General features: G+C 40.3%; 1 protein-coding gene across 2 annotated transcripts; it reads right to left on the reverse strand.

Moving 5' to 3' along the window:
• Positions 1-16: 16 nt before the first annotated feature.
• Positions 17-15,292, reverse strand: LOC103720348 (Golgi SNAP receptor complex member 1-1-like). 2 transcript variants are annotated; one of them, XM_088716519.2, is made up of 5 exons: positions 15,035-15,277; positions 5,522-5,749; positions 5,096-5,263; positions 4,206-4,319; positions 17-225 (listed from the first exon to the last, which is right to left on the reverse strand). In XM_088716519.2, exons 1-5 carry the CDS (start codon positions 15,068-15,070, stop codon positions 193-195), a joined length of 579 nt encoding a protein of 192 aa, XP_088572645.2. In that variant the 5' UTR covers positions 15,071-15,277; the 3' UTR covers positions 17-192. The 2 variants fall into 2 exon arrangements, with proteins under 2 accessions (XP_088572645.2, XP_008808229.3); XM_008810007.5 differs by lacking the exon at positions 17-225 and adding an exon at positions 3,868-4,100 and having other exon boundaries at positions 15,035-15,292.
• Between the last annotated feature and the right edge of the window lie 1,046 nt (positions 15,293-16,338).

Below are 16,338 nucleotides of genomic sequence, written 5' to 3' on the forward strand. Positions count from 1 at the left end.
TTACTGCGTCCTTAAACTGGCGCAGTCCAAGGCAACACATGTACATGATCAACATCTATAGTTTGATTTGTTCTCAGATAATGACAGGAGGGAGGCTCTCAAGTTTGCCTTCCGACTTGTTCTTCTGCACCCATTAGCTCTAATGTCTCTCGGGGGTAAAAAGAATAAGGAACTAGAACTGTATGGAACCATTTAGCTGAGTAAGTAACATTGTAACCTTGAAGCCTGCAATGGAAAAGATGAGATGTTGTTACAAGAGACACCTGCCAATTTTATCCAGTTGTCTCCGATTTGCAAACACATGCTGATAAACCATTCGATCAACCTTGAATGAAGTATAGACCTTGATAATCTAGGTCGAATAAAAATGTAACTATCCAATCAACCTTGAATGAAGTATAGACCTTGATAAACTAAAGTCTAAAATGGTCTCCAGCTGACAAAAATGGCACCCGATGTTAAACAATATTGACTGAATGTTGTGATCACCCTTGAATGAAGTATAGACCTTGATAATCTAGGTCGTATAAAAATGGTTTTCTATATTGAAAGCTTAGTGTGCGATATTTTTTCCCTGCCTCAAGCTGAAGGCACGACATGTATTCTTTCTCCGAGAAACAGTTCTCCACACATCTTCAGCCATAGACAACGTGTGTCTGAAAACAATAAAAGACCACCTATCAAGGAATTGATGGTATTATTCTGTATGTGTATATAAATTAGCAAAAACTGAGTTTCTTGCATGATCACTGATTCCCATAATTATTTAAGTGCACTGCACTTTCTTCATTTGTCCATTCAAAGGATTGCATCTGACTTCAATTTGTTTCCATTGTTCAACAATTCTCAGACACCTCATATCAGCTGCTTACATTATATAGATAAACTCATCATTATGCAGAGCTACTTCTCACTTCTCATAGCCCGAGAGTTCCATAACCTGAGGCATCCCTAAATTCCCATTACTAATATTTTTAATGGGTGGTAAAGGTTTTTCCTTCAGCAAGCGAAAGCAAGCTATTTGACCTGATGCCATTTCCTCCCGAGTAACCTTTTTACTACTGGAATAAAGTGGGAGGTGCAGGGTGTCCTTGAGCTCGCAAGTTCGGAGAATCATACTTTCAGCTTCCCTTCCAAAGTCTCCTATGAGAATTCAGCCAATAAATAGTTCATCTGTGCGGAGATTAGGTGGGCTCCTTAAGTGCTTCTAAATGAACTAAAGCATGAGTCTAATGACCACCTCTCTCCTTGGTTTTCTGCAAATACAAATAGCATTCTCTTTACAGTAGGAAGAGCACTTGCCAACAGGAGCTGTGGCGAAATTCCTTGAAACTAAGGCTGCTACCAAATGTTACACGTTCAGACCATGAATCTACTACTTGTTAACTCATTTTTCAGCACGGTATTGCATAAAAAACTGTAAAAGCTCCATCCCTTTCGAGCCCCAAATATAAGCGCTACAAGCAAGCAACACAAGATTATCAGTGGATCTGAATGAACAATAGTCTGATCACTCAGATCGCTGAGCAACTAACAGTTAGTTGACATGAATTCTGTTTCTAATGAGTTCCTGTCATTATCTGGAGGAAAAAAATTAGGGTAGCTAGATAAGAGAATATAGTACCATATGGATAAACAAAGATTTAGAAAGGGATAAGAAATCTTATGAAGATGATCCATAACAGACAGATAAATATAAATATAAATATAAACTAGAAGGCCTTCTGCTAATAGCCAATAAGGTGATATATTTTAACAAATGGATTGTTAATTGTCAGGCCATCTTGGCCTTCTGCTAATAGCCAATAAAGTGATACATTTTAACAAATGGATTGTTAATTGTCAGGCCATCTTGCTGATCCTTCTATTCATACTATTTGGAGAATATGTTTCTTTTCATCTCAAGCCAATAGTGTAGAGGTCTTCCCCCAGGTGAAACTGGAATGACAAATAACCAGGACACCAAATCTTGCTAACTGATACATAGAGCAACTAACAGGGGGCTGCATTTTGTCCCCCCTTCAGAACTATTGCCACTTTGAAGGAAACTTATGCCTTATCTAGTAAGATAATTATCCAATCCTCTCCATCTGTATTTTTGAATAAAACAAATTTGCTGACATATGAAAAATTCATGACGAATACGTCAGAATAAAATCATCTAATCTACAAGAACAAAATTTTGTTATGCTCATATCTTTAGTCTGTATCTGTCTTAATTCTGACTTCTATTCAAGTAGTTTTTTCTTCGCTAAATTGCCCAAAGCTCATGCCTTTTTCAATCCCCGATTTTTTACTTTCCTCTTCTCCCTTGATATGGAAGAAAGAGGCTTACGTAATTGTAATTTGTGATGTTATGCTTTTTTCCCTTCACCTTGAAGCAAACTATAGGAAGCATTTGTGATGCAATGCTTGACTGAAAAGAGCTACTAAATGACACGAGTGAAACAGGGTCTTACTACAACTGCGTCCAAGTATTATATTCTTGTTCAAAGATAGGACTTCAGTGGCAAACAACTCATTTGAATTCTGTTTCCGCCCTACTCATCTCACTTGCATGCATATAACAATTTTACTCCTGGTCACCTTCCACTCCTTGACCTCCCTCACTATCCACCTCTCTTATCTACCTCTTTTCAACTACCTCCTTTCTCAGGAAAACAAAAAATACCTCCAAGTAATCCACCCAAGATAAAAGCAAGAAGACGAACTCTTGCAACAACTACAAGTAAATGGGCCATTTGGCGTAGCAAAATCTAATGAAACCTCGATATGTGTAATCCTAATCCTCATATAAATACAAAATATGTTTCAAGTAATGAAAAACACATTAAACATATATTTCTAGTTAAAATTGTATCTGACTCAGCCAAACAACCATGATCTTAACCAAAACTGCTCTTTAGCTTGATATTACAATACAGACATTTAAGTAAATCCAAGCTTGATTCTTGGGGTCCTCCAGTGCCGCCTACTGTGGAGAGCAATGGAGCAACTTGAATTAGGCCTTGTTTCTATTCTAAAGATGGTAAAGCTTTGTGCCCATGCCTGACTATGAACTATCAACCCTCTGTGTCCAGCCTCTAGGACTTGGTCACCAAGGAAATATATGTCATCAGCCAGTAGGGCGTGCATCAGGGAGAATTTTCAGGTTTGAACCCAGAAGCAGCATTCCCACCATATTTGTCAAACCATAATCTTGCAACAAGAAATTAAGATTCATATGGAGCCTTACCAATATTGGTGGGTCTTTTCCTAGAATGGTACCCATCATTGTCAATATTCGATAACTCACCTTCCACCATGGAAAAAATCTATATGAGATGGCTTAAGAGTGTGTCGTCAATTACATTTGTAAGGATTTAGACAATGCTCATGATTCTCGAAAACAAGTTCCTCATGTGGAAACCTTACTTGGTGCATTGCCTGCAACCTTCGCTCTACATGACCCTTGCAATGCTCTCTTTCAGCTACCCTTTTGCTAAACAACATTGCATCGGATATCCCTCCCTTGTCCTCAAGAAAAAAGCAAAAACAAAAACAAAAAAACAATGCATTGGATATGCTCCGGCTCCCATTAGAGCTAACATTAGAGAGACTAGCATTGTGGCAAGTTCCATGCAGGTCCTTGATATAAGAAGATTGTAACCTATCATATGATAAGGAACAGTATGAAGTGATCTAATTATGTCCCCTAGATATTTCACCATGTTAGGCAGTCCACTACATCTCAGCGCTGGTTTTTTAGCTTGACTAAACAAGTGGGTGATATATACCAGCAAAGCATCCGGTAAAGTATCCATGACATGCCACGTGTCTCAAGAAGCATCCGTTAAACATTAGACATAGCATGGAACAAAAGGAAGATAGATAAAATGTGACTGCATTTTGAGTTTTCGAAAACCAAAACAGCTTACTGATGAACAAACACAGTGACAAAGAATCTTAATATAATAAGGACTGCAGCTCAATATGTAAACTGCACCCTATTTTGACAGCCAGTAAATCAAGATAAGAAATGTACAAACAGAAGCAACAAGGGAAAGAATGATGGCATCCATTGATTTTTTCCTTCTAATTGCTGAGAGAATATGATTTACCTGCACAATTAATGAATATAGTATATTGATAAATGATCCATTCAACAATACTGGCATCAATCTGCTAATTTATTTTGGATCAGGTAAAATACACTCATCACATACCGTGGCAACTCGGTTGCTAAAATTGCTTATCTTATTGTTGATACCACCAAATGTAGAGCGTTGAAAAACAAGTGTTCCTAAAGTAGCCTGGGCTTGAGATATCACAGTATCCATCTGCAGTCAAACACAAGTTTTGAGCAGAAAACATTTCATGATTGCATAGCTTCTACAATCTCCTTTTCAAGTCATCGATGTCAATGACACAAATTTAGTTGGCCAACTCATTCAAATAAAAACAATCACAAATAAAAAAGTTTCTTTCAAATTGATATACAGTAAGAGCAGAACAAATAATGTTTTCAATGATTTTTTTTAATTACATATTACAAAAGTATAGTTAACAAAAACTAAGTATAATAAAAAGTGGACAGTTTTATGAAAATGGTGGCCTTGTAAATAGCCATTGTTTAAGTTTGTTGGATAAAGTTATACTATAGCATCTGAGTACTGATATTTGAAATATGAATACAGATGCAGGAAAACTGTACAATAAACTAATATTATAAAACATTGAATTGAGATTAATAAGTAGATTTACAAATGCGAATCACCTGCTCGTTGATATGTAACTAGAAGTGGACAGTTTTATGAAAATGGTGGCCTTGTAAATAGCCATTGTTTAAGTTTGTTGGATAAAGTGTATACTATAGTATCTGAGTACCGAAATTGAAAATGTTGACTTAGTACTGATGAGATATCAGTCAACATTATTTATTCCTTAAAGATGCTAGCCAGTAAAGATAAGTTTCTTTTGTAGCTAATGATGCATCCATGTAGCATCAAACCTGGCCATTCCACTAGCTGCATTTCAAGATGAAAGCCGGCAAAGGCTTCAGGACAAGATGGGGTACAGAGAGGAAGAGAATGGAGGGCATGAAAGAGAAAGAGACCTGTCCTGAACTTCTACTTAGAGCTGCTTGTTCTTTAAGAAGAGCCTGATCAACAGAACCAGCTCCCTCTTCCATATCCAATCTTGCCCTATCGAAATCCCTGAAGTCTAGAAGGAGTGATGCATGTTCCTGCTTAGTCCTGATGCTAGAGCGGAGCCGATAAAACTCCTGCATTTAAAAAAATTAAACACCAGGGTTAGCATTCACCAGAATCTACAGATGCCAAGCACTGATGTAGTTCTGATCCTAGTCTTTTTAACAATGAGAGGCTTATAACTATAAAAGCAGCATGTCAATTCTAATGTTCAGGGGCACTTTATCTTGGTACATACTAGTTGCATACTCTAGGTATAGTTTCATTTAAAATTAACAATCAGATTTAGCTTAAATTTATTGGTTCTTCATCTGGTTAACAAGCTTTTGTACCTGAGTAAGATCTTGCAGAATTTCTTTGTGCCGAGTTAATGTATGTGAAAGAATTTCTGAGCCTCCTGAAGATACCCAGGTTTGCATTTGTGAATTAACATGCTGAAGTTGTTTCAGTAATCGTTCTATTCCAGATTCAAGATCATTCTCTGAACCATCAGGTTTTGTGGAAACCGATCTACGATATGAATTCATCTGCTCATCCAGCTGAGCTTCAAGTTTCCTTGCCTGCATGAAAAAGAAAAAACAGTTTCACTAAAGGTTGGATATATTTTATCAAATGCTCACTTCGTCAATGGATTTCAAACAAATACCAGCATAGTATTCACCTGTTGGAAGCAATACAGCATATTGTAATCATGCAACACAATGTATGTTTCATTGTTCTCATTTCATACTGGAGGAATATATGCACGTATTCCATAGCTTTTGGTGGGGACACAGACCACCGTTTCCAGCATGTGTATAGGTGTCGCCGGCGTGCATAGCACTTTGGCCGCCCTAGTTTTATTTTCTTGTGTATTTTCGTTTATTTATTATGTATTTTCGTCTTTGTTAGTTGTTGACTTGTTATGACTGTATTTAGCTATTATAGTGATCCATGATGTTGTGGGGATCATGGGTAGTTACATGATCATTTGTGGGAATCATGGGTAATTGCATAGGGGGCTATATATGAAACCCTCATTTCTATTGTTGTGGGCAGAGTAATATGAAATGAGAACTTTGTCTTGACATCTGGTGGACTCCAGAACCTCCCTCCCCTCTCCTTTCTGTTTATATTTTCTACCCTAAATCATCTGTTCCGCATCAGTTTGGTATCAGAGCCTAGGCAGGCTTGCCACTGTTGCTAAAGCCTCGATCCCTCTCCTGTCTCTTCCACTGTTCCTACTGTCTCTTCTCCTTTCGGTTTCAGACAAAAAAAAAAGAACAGAAGCCTTTGCAGCTGGTCTTCCACATCCATTCTCAGCCGGTTCTCCTTCCACAGAAGCACCACAAAGTGTATGGCGGAGCACCGCCAGATCCCAGGATTCCGGTGGGCACACGAAATCTACGCGGTAACCCGACCCCGGACGCCGGAGCGTGCTGACGGACCACGAGTGACTTCCTCTGTCAAAAAGAAGAGAAGCATCGCTGCCCTTCTTTCAGATCTGTCCCTCGGACTCGCTGAAGCACCTGCCGGCCACTGCGCACACGAAGAGAGACGGGAAGACATTTCTAGTGTGAAGAGACCCAGTGCCGGAGCAGGTGACCGGTCGCCGGCCATCACCACTGACCACTGAGATCCACCCGCACTGCTGGCGTGAACTTCGGCACGATCGGCCGCCGGGAACTGCCAGCAACCGTGGGCGTAAATCTCGGCACGTTCACTTGAAACTGTTGGAGAGTTTCAAGTTGGTAAACGGGTAGGCTCCAAACCCGTTAACCTTCGGTCAGTAACCCGGATCCGTTCCGGAGAAAAAAAAAAAAAAAGGGGCATGACCCTCACGTGAGTCTCGCACGTGACTATCACACGTGACAACTCCAGACGCAAGCACGTGACTTGCACGTGCTATTCAAAAAAAAAAAAAAAAAAAAAGAAAAGAAAGAAAGAGTGTACCTGTCGTCCGACGAAGAAGAACCCTAGATCTAGGGTTCCGCCACCACTGCCGCCGTCGACGCATCGCTGCCACGCCTCGGTGGTCTTACCACCGCCGCTGTCGCCGCTCTTACCACCGCCGCTGTCGCCGATCGTGGGTTCCCCCTCTTGGGTTCCCCGTTGCTGCCGCCGAGCCGCCTCTCCCTTCCGCCGCCGAGCCACCTCTCGTTCGCCGACGCCGCTCACCTCCGCGACCGCATACACCGCTGCTTCAGTCACACCCTCCACCAACCCTTGAGTTCTTCCCATTTTCTTCTTCCTCTCAGCTCACTAAGACCCTTCTCCCTCCCATCTCACCGAAGCCTCTCTTTCCCCCGCGCCACCACCTCCACCTCCGTTGCCGACTCCATCGTCCGCCCTCGCCGCTTCCTTCGCTCCCCAAAACGAAGATCGCCACATCGCTCCTCTTTTCTTTCTTCCCCCCCCCTCTAAATCCCTCTGCCCTTTTCCCCATTGATAGAGGGATCCGAAGTTAGTCTCGAAGCTTCGGGTCCCCTATCACTATTCTGCTTTCGGGTGAGCGGGCCGGCCCAGTGCTTGGCCCGTTGTCACGCGAGCCTAGTTGATCCTCTGGCCCATTAACTTGCGGGCCCAGTTTTCAGGCCTCTGTACTTGGATCCAGACCCTGCAGTGAGTTGGGCTTCCACAACGATACCCGCAGTCGACCATCTTTCAGCAGCATCTTCTACAAACCGTCGAGCTCCGGTTCTGCATCCTACACTCTGACATCCAAACTCATCCACTGACTCAGATCTGTCAGAAGAGGTCGTATCTTTCCTTTAAATAATTTTTTCAGCCTTTCCCTATAAACTAGTTTATCTTTAGATTATTATTGTTTTCACTTCATGTTGTCGGTTTGAGATAGGACCTTAATTTTATAAAGACCTATGCCCCTTGACAACACATATTGAGCTTTTAAATTATTTTCAAATCCTCGAACGGCAACTAGAAAATTTTACTTGAATCTGGTGAAACCCAAATCAATTTGAAGGACCCCACTTTCATTAGATTAACCTGCAAAGATTTTGCATGATCCAAACCAAGGATAGCAGTACCTAAGGTCCTGATATTTTGTTATCATCTGTGCTAATTCGAAGGTAACCAAGACCTTGTCAAAAGTCGTCTTTTATTCAAGATTGTTGATTTTATTCTGAATGTTAATTATATATCTAGAATTTTTGAATTCTAGAGTATGACAACTCGCAGCGGTACATCTTACTCACATGAGATGTCGACCAACCCAAACCAACAGGTGTTAGATGCCATAGCAGCATTAGAAACCAGATTAGGGGCAAGAATCACTGACCTTGAAACTACGCTGAACACTCGCTTGACTATGGCTGAAAATTCAATCACCAACCTCCAAATTACTCACAACGATGGAGAGTCTTGAACTTGGTGAGTTTGAACCACACCGCACCAGAGGCCTTGGGCCACAACACCAAAGGGACTATTTAAGACCACATGAGACACCAGATGAGCATGTAATGCGCAGTATTAAGATCGATGCACCAAGTTATGATGGTCGTCTCGATCCAAAAGTCTTCATTGACTGGCTCGCTGATATGGACCATTACTTTGAATGGTATAGCTTGTCTGAAGATCGCAGAGTTCGTTTTGCAAAAATGAAGCTCACTGGTCCTGCAAAATTGCATTGGAACACAATAGAAAATATGCTTGCTAGAGCTAGACAACCCCCAGTGATACATTGGGATGAAATGAAGGAGAAGTTAAAAGAAAAATATCTCCCAACATCCTATAAGAGTCGCCTGTTAGATCAGTGGCAACGACTGATTCAAGGAAACAAACCTGTGTCTGAGTACATCGCTCGCTTTGATGAGTTCTTCATGCGATGTGATGCACGCGAGAGTGTGGAATTGACCCTTTCTAGGTTTAGGTCTGGATTGCGAGATGATCTACAAAAAGAGCTTATTCTACGCGAGGTCAATTCATTAGAACATGCCTATCAACTTGTCCAAGACATTGAGCGTTATACTAATAAGACAACCTTTAGGCGATTTGATCTTAAGGAGACCAATTATAAGTTCACCCACGGTAGTCAAACTAATACTTGGAGTAAGCCTACTATTAGAAATCAAGCGACCGAGTCCCCAAAAATTAATGATCAAAAGAATAAGGGAATTTTAAGTGAACCACCCAAAATTTCTCGAGATCAGTGTTACAGATGTTTTGGTTTTGGGCATAAAGCTAGTCAATGTCCTACTAAGAAAACACTGGTCATCGAAGAAGATAGAAATGATGAAGAGAATGAATTGGTCCATGAACCAGAGATAGACCCTGAAGAGTCAGATGAAGGTGAGGAACCCGGCTCACTTGAGGGTTCAACTCCTTTAGGAGTAGTTAAGTGTGTCCTTACACAACCTAAGCAAGAAGATGATGACTGGAGACGTCGATCCATATTTCACACTTATATCAAATGTGGCGAATATAGCTGTAAGGTTATCATCGACAGTGGGAGTAGTGTCAATGTTGTATCCACAAGAACTGTCAAGAAGCTACAGTTAAAGACAGTGCCTCATCCTAACCCTTATAATGTGTCTTGGGTGGATAAAACTGCTATACCAGTCACTGAGCGTTGTCTAGTCCAAATCAACTTTTCTGAATATAATGATAAGGTCTGGTGTGATGTTATTCCAATGGACGTTGGACACATCATCCTTGGTAGACCGTGGCTTTATGACTTGGATGTGACCATTTATGGCAAATCCAATTCCTGTTCTTTCGTTCACCAAGGAAAGAAAATTCGACTAAACCCTTTACCTCCTAGACCTCCTATTGCTGGAAAGAAAAATGTGAAGGTTGAAAAGCGCCTTCACATCATTAGCCCTAAGGAATTTGAGAAAGCAGCAGCCCAAGAATCCATAATCATTGTGTTAGTATCCAAAGAAGTTGTTCCTGATTTTCAAGTAGATTTTCCGAAGGAAGTTCGTCAAGTTCTGGAAGAATTTAAGGATCTCTTTCCTGAGGACCTTCCTGATGAGCTTCCTCCTATGCGTGACATTCAGCACGCCATAGACTTGGTTCCAGGGGCGACTCTCCCGAACTTACCTCATTATAGGCTCAATCCGATTGAACATGCTGAATTGAAACGGCAAGTTGATGAACTATTCCAAAAAGGGTTCATCCGAGAAAGTCTTAGCCCGTGTGCGGTGCCTGCGCTTCTAACGCCCAAAAAAGACGGCACTTGGAGAATGTGTGTGGATAGCAGGGCAATTAATAAGATAACGGTTAAATATCGATTTCCAATACCACGATTGGATGACATGCTTGACATGATGGCAGGTGCCACTATCTTCTCCAAAATTGACCTTAAGAGTGGTTACCACCAAATCCGTATACGTCCTGGTGATGAATGAAAAACAGCTTTCAAAACCAAGGATGGGTTATATGAGTGGCTAGTCATGCCCTTTGGGTTGACAAATGCACCTAGCACATTTATGCGAATTATGACCCAAGTATTAAGACCTTTCATGGGAAAATTCCTTGTAGTCTATTTTGATGATATCTTAATTTATAGCAAAAACAAGGAATAACACCTTGAACACCTACGTTTGGTCTGCAATTCACTAAGGGAAGAAAGTCTATATGCAAACCTTAAGAAGTGTTCATTTATGACTGATCGTGTAATCTTCTTAGGGTTTGTTGTGTCTTCTGAGGGTGTTTCAACAGACCCACAGAAGGTCCAAGCTATTCTTGAATGGCCTGAACCCACTACATTATTTGAGGTGCGAAGCTTCCACGGCCTAGCTACCTTTTATAGGAGGTTCATTAAGAATTTTAGTACGATCACTGCACCGATTACGGATTGTATCCGAAAAGATGAATTTCATTGGACCGTTGCGGCCTCAAGGGCATTCCAAGAGATCAAGACTAGAATGACTGAAGCTCCGGTAATGCGCCTTCCAGATTTTACTAAAGTTTTTGAAGTCTCTTGTGACGCATCTGGTCTAGGTATAGGTGGAGTTTTAAGCCAAGAAAGACATCCTATCGCATACTTCAGTGAGAAGCTGAATGATGCCAAACGAAAATATTCCACCTATGACAAAGAATTTTATGCAGTTGTACAAGCGCTGCGTCACTGGCGTCACTATTTGTTACCTCAAGAGTTCGTATTATATTCCGATCATGAAGCTTTGAGGTACTTGAATTCTCAGAAACGATTGAGTTCACGACACGAAAAGTGGGCTGAATTTCTTCAAGAATACACCTTCGTGTTGTGTCATAAAGCAGGAATTGACAACAAGGCAGCTGATGCCCTAAGCCGACGTGTCGCATTACTTTTGTCAGTAAGCATAAAGGTTACTGGATTTGATCGTATGATTGCCGATTATGCAACTTGTCCAGACTTCGCTGAGATCTATGCTAGTGTGTTAGTCACACCAGGGACAATAGTGACTACCTTATGGTTGATGCTTTCCTGTTCCGAGGAAACAAGCTGTGTATCCCTCAAACATCCCTTAGAGATTTTCTTATTTGGGAACTCCATGCGGGAGGAATAGCTGGCCATTTTGGTAGGAATAAGACCATTGATATGGTCGAACAAAGATTTTATTGGCCTAGTTTAAAACGAGACGTTGCAAAAATTGTTAGTCAGTGTCGTACTTGTCATCTATCCAAACAGCGCAAACAAAACACTGGCTTATATACCCCCCTTCCTGTCCCAGATCGTCCTTGGCAGGATATTAGTATGGATTTCGTGCTAGGGTTGCCAAAGACTAGAAGTAAGCATGATTCCATTCTCGTGGTAGTAGATCGGTTCTCTAAAATGGCACATTTTCTGCCCACTTCCAAGACTTTTGACGCCTCCAAAGTTGCGAGGATCATCTTTGATGAGGTCGTTAGACTCCACGGGCTTCCAAAATCGATAGTGACTGATAGAGATGTCAAATTTGTTAGTTATTTTTGGAAGACCCTCTGAAATTTCATGGGTACAAAGCTTAAATATTCCACAGCCTATCACCCTCAGACAGATGGGCAAACTGAGGTGGTCAACCGCAGCCTAGGAAACCTTCTACGATGTTTAGTGGGAGACCACCCGGGTAATTGGGATCTTCTACTATCCACAGCTGAATTTGCCTACAATAGCTCTGTGAATAGGACATCTGGTTTGAGCCCTTTCGAAATTGTCTTAGGCTATGTTCCGCGCAAACCTGTTGATCTTATCCCAGTAGCACCTAACAATAGAATCTCTGAGACCGCTGAGTCCTTTGCGCAACACATGCAAAATTTACATAAAGAAATTAATAAGAAAATTGAAATCAATAATGCGAGATATAAAATGGCCGTTGACTTACGTCGATATTATCAAGAATTTCAAGTGGGTGATGATGTAATGATTAGAATCAGACCTGAACGGTTTCCACCAGGAACCGTTAGAAAATTGCACGCCCGAAGTATGGGTCCACACAAAATTCTGAAACGGGTTGGATCTAATGCATATGTGGTGGATATTCCAAGTGATTTTGGGATTAATCCAGTTTTTAATGTAGAAGACTTAGTTGCCTACCGAGGTCCGACAACTATTCCTGCAGACCCATTCAATGAGCCTGACACTGACCTCATACCCAACTTTGAGAACATATCTCCTGCTCCTGCCTTGCCTCCTGTACCTTTTTCTCCGCAGATCACAGACACAGTGGAACAGATTTTGGGCGATTAGATTGTCAGTACACAGCACGGTGGTTATCAGCGATATCTGGTCAGATGGTATGGTCGACCTCCGTCAGATGATACTTGGATTAGCAGAGATGAGCTTCAGCGACTTGCTTCAGACCTGTTGGAACATTACCAGACATCCGTTTCGCCAGAGGCGAACTCTTCTCAGCTGAGGGGAGTTGGTGGGGACACAGACCACCGTTTCCAGCATGTGTATAGGCGTCGCCGGCGTGCATAGCACTTTGGCCGCCCTAGTTTTATTTTCTTGTGTATTTTCGTTTATTTATTATGTATTTTCGTCTTTGTTAGTTGTTGACTTGTTATGACTGTATTTAGCTATTATAGTGATCCATGATGTTGTGGGGATCATGGGTAGTTACATGATCATTTGTGGGAATCATGGGTAGTTGCATAGGGGGCTATATATGAAACCCTCATTTCTATTGTTGTGGGCAGAGTAATATGAAATGAAAACTTTGTCTTGACATCTGGTGGACTCCAGAACCTCCCTCCCCTCTCCTTTCTGTTTATATTTTCTACCCTAAATCATCTGTTCCGCATCAGCTTTATTCCTATTTGAAGAGTTTCAGTATTTCTTGTATGAAATTGTCAGACTAAGTGGCTTGTATATGCCGTTTCGCATAGATGGGTAATGTAAAGTGTTGGGTGCAATACATCCTCACTACAACTGAAAAAAAAAAGTTGCAAAACAGTTTGTTGAAACAAAATTGCAGTAGAATCTCAAAGGTTTCTCTATAGAATGGGGGAAACTAAATATATATTTTTTTAAGAAACAAAACTAAATATATGTCAAGTTAAAAAATGTTGGAATGCCAAAAGTAGTAAGAAGGATGTAATTGTGAAGGCTGCTCAAGAGGATATCACTAAGGACTTGCAACAAAAAAGCAACATGAACCAGCTGTATGAAATCGAAAACAAGAGAAAGGCTTGGTGAAAAGAAGGAAATAGTCATATATAAAACACTCAGTACTCACATAACATAATTCTTTTTGCAGACATAATCGACTGTCAAGTAAGTCCCCTCAATACTAATTTGGTTATTACTCGAAAAGTATGGTTTAAAGTGTCAGCTTAAATGCTACATCTATTGATCTTTGACATATTAGTCTGACACAATCATATGGATACAACATACAAGTGTTTACGGATCACATGGTCATTGACCTAACACTGATAGCACTCCATTGTTCATGCTTGAAAATGCTCGAATTCAGCTGTTTCAGGCAAAAACTAAATGGCTCTTAATAAAGCCTGATCCTGTTCAATTTTTGGGCTTTAAGATAAGCTGAAAACCATGTTTCAACCCATTTATTGCCGTGAACCTTACTTCATCCCTCCATAAGAACCAAAGGCCAGACCCGAGTAGAAATCAAGCCAAATGAAGAAGTTTCAATAAGAGTGGAACGCTGTCAATCTGGAACACACTCAAAACCTATTTTAAGCAAACCAGAAGTAAACATTTATATCTCTGGGAGCTCACTGTTTTCTAGAACAATCGTGCAAGATGACAGCATAAATAATATCAGATCTACCAAAACTCCTTCATGACTTATAAGATAATTTTCCATGTTTTTCTGAAAAAGAAATTTTTTTTTCCATAGAACCCCAAAGTTCAAACTTTAGAAGCTAAGCAAAAAAAAAAAAGAAAAAAAAAAGAAAAAAAAAGGATCTTCCTACATGAGACACGCTGGATCTAGAATCCCGACGTACAAGTTTCACATTACCAAACCGAGGCATAAATAATTCTTGCAAAAAGATCGCTAACTTTAAGCACCGCCATCTGATCCCATAATGCCCTAAAATTCCTCTAATCCGAAAAATCCAGTCCAGATGAATCCAAATTCCCTGTTCAAGAAGCTACGCATCACATCTTCAAGCTCTAGATTTAATTAGGACGATTGAATCATATCCAGGAGCTAAATTCAATAGATCAACCAAAAATAATCATTTGACTACATAAAAATCCCACTTTTTTGACCTAATTTTGAACAGGGACGGAAAATCCTTCAAACTATCTTACTCGTGATCCGTAGATACCGTAATAGATGGGAATAACAATTGTTGAAAGAAGCCACATTACTGAATGAAATCAACACCAACTCTTTCGAAAATTCCAACTTGCGGCATATAAAACGAGAAGAACAAATCAAACAAGAAGATATCTAATGGAAGAGTACCTGTTTCCGGAGGGCGTCCCAAGACGACGCCTCCATGGCTCGTGGCCGGATCGATCGGGAGAGCGATCGAAGTTTGATGAGGAGGAGGAGATTGCTTCGGACACGGGCGCACTCTTAAATCTTAATTGATGGAAGGTGGAAGCCCAAGATGGGACTCGTTAACCGCCTTTCCCCTTCCTCTCCAGTACAGATCCTCTCTACGGCGGGTGGATGCCCGAAGGAACGCCCAATCGGATTTTTTGGGAAAAACCGGACCGGGCGTTAAGAGGTATATTTAAGGGCCATTCTCTAGTAGATAAATACGGTGAAAAAATTATTCATATTTTTTTGTTTGTTTAGATGAATAAAATTATTTTTTTATAGATAAGAAAGTCTTATATAGAACACCTAGTTTTACCACGGATATAGAAAAATAATGAATTAGAAAACTGTAAGTAATCGCAGGTTAATATAGGGCTCCACAAATAATATTTCATGCATCTTAATAAAATTGTTAATTTGGACCAACTTCATGTGGGAATTACAAGAATTCAACCCAGGGATGTAGAGATAATAATTTATGTAGTCGGCAATGGTTTGCCGGTTTTATATGAAGATGGGGCCGAGAGACTTTTTAATAATGTAAGGCTAAAGAAAGGACTCTATTAAATATAATTTTCTGACTGCATTTTGCTGCTTTATACAATATTTTTCTGACCGCTTGAAAATGGCCTATCAGCTCATCAGTACTCGAAAGAAGGATATGCCCTATTCCAAGGGTGGATTGGAGTTACTATGGTGTTGATGAAGTTGCTAGGTAGCCTGCAAATAAATTCCGTCCATGGTTCGCATGGTAAGCTGAGATTAAATCATGCCATTTTTAAGCCTGCAACCTGACTCCTTGGGAATATATATGAGTAGAGGTAGCAATTTTAACCAACTCATTAGGTATTCGATCCAACCTGGCCTAGTGGAGCAGATTTTACTCAACTTGTTTAAATTCAGAAGCTGTATGGGTTTTAGATATTTAGTATTGTTGAAACTTAGAAAATATATATATTCTGTGAAAATCATAATAGTTGATTATTTTTGTTGGTTTTGTTTCCAAACCCTCAATTAATTTAATTTATATATGAACTGTTTCTTATTAAAATATATTATAGTTGTTGATGTCAACTAGAATTCTCCGTGTCTAAATCAAAAGTCATAAGACAATAAGTTATAAACTTCTCTCATTCATATTGGAGTTGTAATCTCATTGATTATAACTGTAAGCTATAATTATCCGACCCAACCCACCCCATCTTGTCTACCCGATCCGATCC

The sequence above is a fragment of the Phoenix dactylifera genome, chromosome 2 (assembly GCF_051530095.1).
Source record: "Phoenix dactylifera cultivar Ajwa chromosome 2, Ajwa_hap1_PhDact_Kaust_v1.1, whole genome shotgun sequence".
NCBI classification, from domain to species: Eukaryota; Viridiplantae; Streptophyta; class Magnoliopsida; order Arecales; family Arecaceae; genus Phoenix; species Phoenix dactylifera.